Source organism: Psammomys obesus, unplaced genomic scaffold (assembly GCF_907164565.1).
Source record: "Psammomys obesus unplaced genomic scaffold, mPsaObe1.curated_primary_1811, whole genome shotgun sequence".
Classification (NCBI taxonomy): Eukaryota; Metazoa; Chordata; class Mammalia; order Rodentia; family Muridae; genus Psammomys; species Psammomys obesus.
The window spans coordinates 1,272,199-1,281,102 of record NW_026596079.1 but is presented as its reverse complement, the minus strand read 5'-3'; the positions used below and the strand labels follow the sequence as shown (position 1 = coordinate 1,281,102).

The 8,904-nt window shown below is 60.1% G+C and overlaps 1 protein-coding gene across 5 annotated transcripts; it reads right to left on the bottom strand.

The window, feature by feature from the left end:
- Fam83h (family with sequence similarity 83 member H) lies at positions 1 to 8,063 on the bottom strand. Of its 5 annotated transcripts, none has more exons than XM_055626428.1 (5): positions 5,618 to 8,063; positions 4,856 to 5,317; positions 3,899 to 4,063; positions 3,704 to 3,828; positions 1 to 3,510 (listed from the first exon to the last, which is right to left on the bottom strand). In XM_055626428.1, the coding sequence occupies exons 2-5, from the start codon at positions 5,300 to 5,302 to the stop codon at positions 750 to 752; spliced, it is 3,498 nt and encodes a 1,165-aa protein (XP_055482403.1). In that variant the 5' UTR covers positions 5,303 to 5,317; positions 5,618 to 8,063; the 3' UTR covers positions 1 to 749. The 5 variants fall into 5 exon arrangements, with proteins under 5 accessions (XP_055482403.1, XP_055482404.1, XP_055482406.1 ...); XM_055626429.1 differs by having other exon boundaries at positions 5,850 to 8,063; XM_055626431.1 differs by having other exon boundaries at positions 6,782 to 8,063.
- Between the last annotated feature and the right edge of the window lie 841 nt (positions 8,064 to 8,904).

Here is an 8,904-nt window from a genome sequence, read left to right as displayed (position 1 = left end):
TCTGTTTAGACTGCTTTATTGTACTGCAAAGTCCAGTGCTCCCCATTCCTGGCTCCTCTTCAAGTGCTACCCAGAGACTTGCTGGAGAGGGCAGATGTGGCTTGAGGGAGTCCCGGTAGGTGCTTGGCAACTACTGTCCAGTGGCCTACCCTATCCAGCATCCCTGTCACCCTCCTTTACCTTAAACTGCCTGAGGCCAGACCTGCTGTTCCCACAGCAAGAGGGCAGGTGCCAAGAAAGTGCTAGGAGGCAGTGAGGAGACGGTGGGAGGAGGGAAGGTGAGTTCCAGAGAGAGATGGAGGGGAGAGGAGGGGGGGAAGCTGTCACCAGAGGCAGGCAGTGGACCCAGGAGCTGTGCGATGCATACCCTGAGGAAAAGCCCTGAGATAAAAAGGCCCTAAGTAGGCAACTGAAGCATAAAGTGAGAGTTCTTAAAAAGTTGGAGAATAAGGCAGAGGTGGATCCCTGAGGTGAAATAAGACCCAAAGTGGACCTGAGTCCGGGAGATGGTGGGGGCTGAGGTGAGGAAAATGCACCAGGAGGGGCTGAGCCCCTTAGTGAGGATGAGCCAAGAGGGGGAGAGAGTGTAGCTGCCAGGCGAATTCAAGTGCAGCTCAGTTCAGGCGGTCATCACCAGGCTTCAGACTGCTTTGACGCCAGCCTGGCAGCCACCACTCCATCAATACCAGATGGGTACTGTGGGTACAGTATGGCAGTGATGCGGAGTCATGGCCTCCAAGACCAGGAGGTCATTTTTTGCTTTTGAATGTACCCAGGATCTTGGGAACAAATTTGCCCATTTTACTGTCCCTGGTGTCCTCATCTGCCAAATTGTCTCCTGTCCCAGTACCACCACCTTCTTCCTTTTTGCAGAAGACCTCGAAGCGACTGTAGACACGCTTCTCTTTGCGCATGCTCTCCATCCGGCGCAGGAGCCGGTCACGCTCCTCGGCACTGGCTGGCAGTGTGCGGCTGAGCCTGCCTTGTGTCCCTAGGCTGTCCGAACGGAAGATGGCCGAACACTTGTCCTTGTCGGACATGTCTGGGGCCAAGTCTCCTGCAGTTGTTGGGCGACCCGGCTCAGGACTGCTGTGGACTGGACCTGGGGCAGGGACTCCGCGGTGTTTCTGGCCGTGGGCACTGATTTGCTCCAGAATGGCCTTCGTGTCGTCTCGCAGGTTGCTGCTGTACAGAGCATTGGCAGTAGCTGAAGCCAGGCGCACCCTTGAGCCTCTTTCGTCTGCAGCAGCCTCTGTGCTGTCACCCCGACCCAGGGAGGGCCGTCGGGGGCTCTCAGGCTGCCCGTTTTCCTGAGGGGCGGGAAAGCTGCCCTCATCCTCCCCACGCCGTTCACTCTTGGGGCTCAGCAGCTGCCTCAGACGGAGCGAGCCTTTTCGCAGAACTTCCATGGGGCCGCTGGCCACTTCCTCTGTGGGGCCGGTCTTTGAAGGCTCCCCACCGAAGGTGAGACTGCCTCTGCGCTCAGGCACAGGGGGTACCGGACTGCCCCTGCGCTCAGGCACAGGGGGCACTGGGCTGCCCCTGCGGTCTGGGTACCCTGAGGTGGGGCTCCCCTTGCGCTCAGGGTACCCTGAGGTGGGGCTCCCCTTGCGCTCAGGGTACGCTGAGGTGGGGCTCCCCTTGCGCTCAGGGTAGGCCGGGGTCGGGCTCCCCTTGCGCTCAGAGTAAGGCAGCTGGTGCGTTCCGGGCCCTTCTAGTGGAGGGCTCTCTCGATCTTGTGGCGACAGGGAGCGGCCCTGGGTGGAGAGGAAGCGTGATGGCAGGCGGTCTGTGCCACCCAGAGTGTCGAGGAGCTGTGCAGCGGTCAGTGAAGCGGCTCCCGGATGTCGCTCCGCCTCCTGGTGCAGCTGCTGTGTGAAGGAGTCCCGCAGGTCGAGCAAGCAGCTCTCGAGGCTGCGACGCTCAGTTCCGGCTCCTCCTGGTGCTACCACCTCCTCCCGCCAGGCCTGGGACACTACCGCCTTGCTGTGGCTGGAGGCGGTGACGGGACCCCCTGCACCGCCAAGGTCCCGGGCAGGGCCCTTGTATTTCTCCAGCAGCTCCGCTACTTTGGCAGAAGCGCTGGAGCGGACAGCCTCCCCGCCGGGACCCAGAGTTTCACTGACTGTTTGCTCTTTGTGCAGCAACTGTACTTTCTCAGTAGTGGCTGCTGCCGCCCCACCAGCACCCTCGGCCTGGGATGCGAAAATGAGCGACGAGCGCAGCCTGGAGCTGCGCTGGATGAGCGGATTCAGGCGTGAGCGGAAGGAGTCTTGCTTAGCCAGGCTTGCCTCCTCTGGGCCCTCTCGCTCGGAGCTGTCGCCACCACCGCTTCCGGAGCCTGGCTTTGGTCCCTTGGCTGGGAAAACTGCAGGGGTGCGGAAAGTGGAGGGGAGCAGGTCCCGGCCTCCAGGAGCCAGCACTTCATCTTCATAGGCCTCAGCCTCCATTGGCAGCCCCTCTTCCCCACCGTCACCATGGCAGCCGCTCAGGTAGGAAGCAAGTCGCCAGTGACGTAGTCCGGCCCGGCCCTCGGGCCCACCCCTGCGCTCAGTCTCTGCCTCCGGAGTGGTATCCTGGCCTTGCCTCAAGGCTGGTTGGCATGGAAAACGCTGGCCCAGGTTGGGACGCAGGGCCCCACTTGGCTCTAGACCACGGGGGCTGGGTCCAAAGGCAGGATCAGAGCCGTGGCGCACCTCCCGAGATGCGCTGGATGGCACATATTCCAGCCGCTGGTGCCCGTCAGCACCAAGTTCTGGGAAGCGGGGCCCAGCACCTAGGGTGAAGTCGTCAGGGTCCGCGAAGCCAGGTCGACCTGCACGAAGCTTCTCGAAAAGGCCCTGCGGGCGCGCAGGTGCAAACTGTGGGTCCCACTGGTAATGCTGCTGGTAGAGCTGGTCACGTTGGAAGTGGCTGGTCTGGAAACGGAAGTCCTCACCGTGGCTGAGGAATGTTTGTCGCGACACCTGCCTTGCGGCGGCAAAGTTCTCCACGGCTCCGGCTCCATCCGCGGCTGTGTAGCTGTGTCGCTTGAAGGCATCCATTTCCAGGTGCCGTGCTTGGAAGAAGCCCCGCGGGCCGGCGAGCTCTCCGATGGGTCCAGCCTCAGCGGGACGCGCCAGCGGCCGGAGCCCTGTGTGGGGTTCCAGTGCACCCCCAGGCATCCGCTGCAACTCTTCACGGCGGAAAGCGGATAGGAAATGGCGGTCAGGGTCTAGGAAAGAGGGGAACCCGAGGCCTTCTTCCCGGGGTGGTGGGAATAGGAGGTGCGCCCGTTTAGGGAAAGAAAATGGTGTTGGTGCTCCAACCCCGGGAACGCCCATCAGGGGCCCAGCCCCGGAGTACGGAGCAAGCGCATAGGAATCCATGCGGGCTAGCGCCCCAGCTGAGGGCACCAGCGGCTCCGACTGTGCAAAGAGGATGCGGAACTCTTCGTCGAAGCTGGAGACCAGTTCTCCCTGGAACACATGCGCCAGGCTGCGGTGGATTTTCTCGAAGGACCACATGAAGCTGTGGGAAGGGCGGTGGGAGTCAGGGAAGGGAAACCACAAAGACCGAAGGCACCACTTTGAAAATTAGGGACTGGGGATCTTTGAGGATTTGGAATGAGACGTGGCAAGGAGGGCTAACTGGGAAGGGAGTGGGATCACGGAGGGGGGCTCCGTGGGGAGGGCCAGGGCTGAGGGAAACCCACTGGTCATACCTATAACTCCCGCTCATCACTACAGCACAGTCTACCAGCAAGAACTTCTCCTTCAGATGGCCCTTGAAAGACTTCCCAGTGCGGCAGTAGTAGGTAGGCCCTGCCACTGTGCGCACGCGCAGGAACTGGAAGAGAGGGGAGTCAGGTCTTCACCAAAGGTATTTTTCCCTCCACTCCCCTGGCTTGGTCACTCACATCCACGTGGTGCAGGTTGACCCGACACTTGTCGGCCATGTCTAGGAAGTGCTGAGCGTTCATTTCATCCAGCAGGATGTAGACGGGGACTCGCCTTGCAGCAGCCTCCAGCACTTCACTGAGCAGGTCCACATCAGTGAACATGTCCATCACTACAGCCACCACCTGCGAGGTGGGCATCGAGTCAGCGGAGAAGGAAAGGGCACCCTACCCAGCTCTGGCCACACTTTCACCCTCCAGCACTGATGACAGTTCTACTCCAGGCGAGAATGGCCACGAATGGGAGGGGTGGTAGAAGGGACCCAGCAAAGGGACACAGAGCAGCTGACACTTGGCAGTCCATAAGAGAACCTGAAGCAGGGGGCAGGGCTTATACTTTTAGGGTGCTTCATTCAGAGGGGGAGTAGCTGCGGCCCTGGCTCTGTATGTTCAGGTCCCAAGTTGTCAAGGGCAGACATCAGAACCTCAGGCTTGATGAGGGCTGGGTAGCTGTCACTTCCCGGAGCAGAGACAGAAGCTACGCCTTTACTAACTGGCCTTGCTACCTCACTCTAATCTTCCCGAACTTTGTGGGAGTGTATTTTTTAATACAAGCTGGACTGTTACTATGTAGTCCAGGCTGGCCTCAACTACCTGAACGCTAGGATTCCCAGTATGAACCAGTCTTCCTGGCTTAAACACTCGTTTTTGCTGTCTGCCAACTGCTTGTGGGGGTGGGTTGCTTTTAGCTTGATAAGGTCTGAAGAGAGCAGTAAGTATGTCAGAGGCTCAGAGCTTCTGGGTCCTAGCCATGATCCTAAACAAGTAGATGCGTGCGGAGCCCACTAACCAAGCCCCAGGTGGCAGTGGGCAGACCGGCTTGGGTGAGCCTCCTGCTGAGGTCTTGCTCCCAAACCTGCCCATTCATGCTCCGGCTCGGGGTACCCTTCACCATCCACCCAGCCCACGGTGCTGCACCTGCTGCGCGGAGCGGATCATCCTCCGGGCTTCATCCTTGATGCTGGGGCTGTCGGGTGGCGGCGGCTGTACCAGTGTGGTGACCTCTGTGCCTTGGAAGCCGAACGTCAGGGGCCAGCCCAGATCCAGCTCAGGCACGGCCTGGTCCGAATTCACTGGCCAGTAGGTGCCTGAGGAACCATCCATGTCCACATCGGGAGGGCTGCCTTCAGGGGGTTCCCGGGCCACATACTGTGGGGGCTGCAGGTGGCGGCTCACATGCTCCACCTCCTCGGGGCACAGGAAGTCCGGTGCCCCCTCAGATGCCAAGAAGCGGTTGTAGGCTTCCGGCCCACCCTCCGTCAGGGCATCCACCGCCAGGCGGTAGTACTCTTTGTAGTGAGGTGGCAGGTACCCAGGTGCCAACGGGTTGTCCCCCTGCGAGCTGCTCTGGGAGCGACGGGCCATGTTGGGGCCAGGGGCCTGAAGGGGCGGGAATATGCATTAACAAGGGGCAGTAGGATCCACTTACCTTATTCTACAAGTAGACACACAGAGTTGATGGAGCTGCTAGATCTCGGGTTTAGCTTATGCCTGAGGTGTCTTCCAGGGCCCATCTAAGATAGACTCAGAGGCAGCCCTAAGGACCACAGCATGCCCCTAGTGGGCAGACAGGGGCCACTGGCACTCAGCCCTAAATCCCCTTCCTGGGGCGGAGACCCTGTTCTCATCAGGGTCTCAGGGACTGGTCCCCACTCCAGATAGGTAAAAGGTCCCACCTACCCTTCCTCCAGGGTCAGTACATTTATGACCCGTTTACTTTGTGGATCCCCTTTCCTCTAAAAATAAGTTGTTGGTTAAGACACAATTGCAGTCCAGTAAAAAGATGATTCCCTCTTTTCTCCAGAGATTAGTCTCGTTGGCCCCTTGGCACTGTCTCCACTGCCTGAAGATCCTGTGCTCTGGCCTGTTAGCTTCACTGTGCAGGGCTGGGAGGGGTGGCAAGACACTGTACCTGGCCCAAGGTGAGCACAGCAGAGTGGAGACTGACTCATCCAGGGATGATGGCCTTAAACCCCACCCACACCTCTTCCCCCAGTCCACACCTCCACCTTCCCACAGCCCCTTCACTCATCTCCCTGCCCCAACTCCAACCGCTCTGAAAACCTCACCCTTTGCTACCGTCCCACCTCAGCTAAACCTCCTTGGGCCACAGTTCCTTGGGGCTAGGCCCTCTCTATAGGGTCTCTATACCTTCCCATCCTGAAGACGAGAGAGACATTTCCATGAGCCTGGACTGCCACCCTCTCCCCAATGCACTAAGGACGTCTTGTCCTGTCACAGGTGCTCCAGGACCACTATTCTTCTCTAGTGGCTGGGGGGAGGTGTAGCAGAAAGCTTGTGCTTGAAGAAGGCACTAGAAATAGCAATCAAACACCCAGAAACCTGCTGACCTCTGGCCTGGAAGCTGCCTTAGGGCAAGCTCACCCCACTCCCCACTGCTCCTCAGGCTTGAAATGGCTTGGGGCTCTTGCCCTGCCTACCACATAGGTTCCTGGATGTCAGTCGAGACTAGGAAGTTATTTCTGCCCAGGAAGAGGAGTGCCTTGAGGAGTGGGCCAGGTGATGCTGCCAGGATGGCCGCTCTGTTATTAGGGGACACTTGCCCAGTGATGTAGGGGGTTAGGACTCTGGCTTGTGTCTGACCCAGGGAGCTCTGGTGTCTGCCATCCCTAGGAGCATGGTGTAATACATCACAAGTCCAAATACGACAGAGCTTGGAGGTGAGGACACTCCTATGTCTCCTTGCTAAGAAGAGTGCTCTGAGTTCCCTCTGGGGTGCTGCCCTGACTGTAGGCTGTTGGTTTTCCTTCCTGCCTGCAGTGTGAGGTGTGGCACACTGTTCTGGGGAGATCAAGACAGACCACCTGGGGTAAGAATGCTGACCCGTCCGCTCAGACGCAGCCCTCCACAGTCGGCATGCCCACACTACATGGAGTCCTGGCACGCTCGCTCTGAGGGGTCACTTTCTGGTATAAGGAAGACAGAGAACTGACTCTGTCCAGACTTCTGGTGAGGAACCATCACTGGGAAGCCGCCCTAGTCCTGAGCAGGCCACTGTGGGACCTGCCCTCACCCAGCAGTCACACGAGACCTCAAATGCCCGCATGTTCCTTCGCTGAGCCACATCGCACTTAACTCTAGACTGGGCAGTGACCACTCCTATCAGCAATGAACCCAACAGCCTGTTAACTGACATCTGCCTATCCAAGTAGGCCCCTGATTAAGGAAGACACATATCCCACCCAAACCAATGAATGACTCAGCAGGAATTTTCTGTCGCTGACCTCCGACCTGAAGCCATTCTCCAGGCCCTTCACCACAAAAAGCACAAGAAAAAGACCACCCCTCCCCTACAGAAGGTAGTGTTCCTGTGTTTGGGAGGGAGATCCCATGGGGAGGACCTCAAGCTACTACACAAAGAGGGTGACTGTGACCAAGTAGGGGTGCGACGGTAGGGGACAAGAAGAAGCTGGGAGGTGGGATTAGGCTCAAAGACCGGAAGTCGGTGAGTTATACAGCTTTCGGGTTAGGCACTGCAAGGCCCAAGGGTGTTGCTGTGCCCCAAGAAGTTAGCCGCTACCCAGACCAGGTGTTTTATCTGCCAATCCAGTCCCGGAATGTGGGATCAGAAGTTAGGAGACCCCAGTTTTTCCTGCCTTCCACCCAGGGATCCAGGCCTGGACACCCCAGTTCATGGCGGCTTGGGAAGAGGCTCCGGGAAAGGTACAGGTCATGCCCGGACAACATCTAGGCCGCGAGGGCGAGTCGCACCTTTCCTTCTGCCTCCTACTTGCCAGCGTGCCTCTGGGAAACCCCTTCCCCAGTAACCCATAGCGCAGTCCCCCTGTCTCTCACCTAGCCCCACACACGCCTTCACTGCACACCCCGGCCCAGGTCCATACCTAGGTGCCTCCGCGCGGAGGCCCGAGCCTCCCGTCCTACGCGCCGCGCCGCACGGTGCTCGGCCCGCCCTGGGGTGGGAGCCCTACCTGGCCAGGTGAGCGGGGTCTCGGCACAGGGGCAGCAGGAGCCCACCGCCGCCCAGAGGCCTCGCGGTCCGGTCCGTCCGACAGCCACTCCCCACCGCGGCCCGCCCGCCCGTTCGGCCTGATTCACGCGCCCGCCCCCGCCCCGCCCGCGCTCTGCCTCCTGCCTGCCCGGGCAGCACCTGGGCGGGGCGGCCCCACCCCGACGCGCCCGCATTCCTGTGCCCTCCACGGCCCGGACCCCGGCCGCGATCTCGGGTCCCCGGTGTGGCTTCGCTGGCGCCTCCAGCCCACACCCCCAACCCCGACCCCCGAGCGCTCTGGCGGCGCCCCAGAGCCGCGCCCCGGACCCTGGCCAGCGTCACTCCGGACTGCTAGAGCCTCTTCTTCTAGGACCCCCGAAGCTCCTTGAACCTATTGGCGAACCTATCGCTCGAAGCCCCTACTGCCGACCCCTGACCCTCGCCCCGGAAGTCGGGGTGACTCGGAAGTTCCGGCTTAGTCGCTAGGAAACTGGCCAGCCATACGCGAGGGCGGAGCTTCTGGCCTCTACCTTGCGGGAGGCAGGTGAGGCAGGTGTGGCAGGTGTGGCGGCAGGCGCGGGACCCCAGCACCGAGCTCACTCAGGTGACCGCCCACCGCACGCAGAAGCTCCTCTAGTTTTCCCAGTGCTCTCCCTGGAGGCTCCTCTTCGCACATGAGACCGACAGCGTAGGAACTCAACGGGCCTTCATACCCATGTGCCCAGCCACGTAGGAGAGCCCGTACACACACACCTCTACCACGTAGGAGATCCTGTACACACACACCTCTACCCATGGACCCCTCAGGCACAAGGGAATCTTGGATGACCCGCAGGCAGAAGCCCCTCCGCCACACAGAATCCCCCACACCGTGCCTTACCCCCATGCCACATAGAGGATTGTGCTCCAAACTGCCCCAGAGTATCCTGGAACCCACAGAGCCTGTCTTTGTGCACATCAACCGAAGGCACAGGGGTCCCGTCTTCACACATGCACA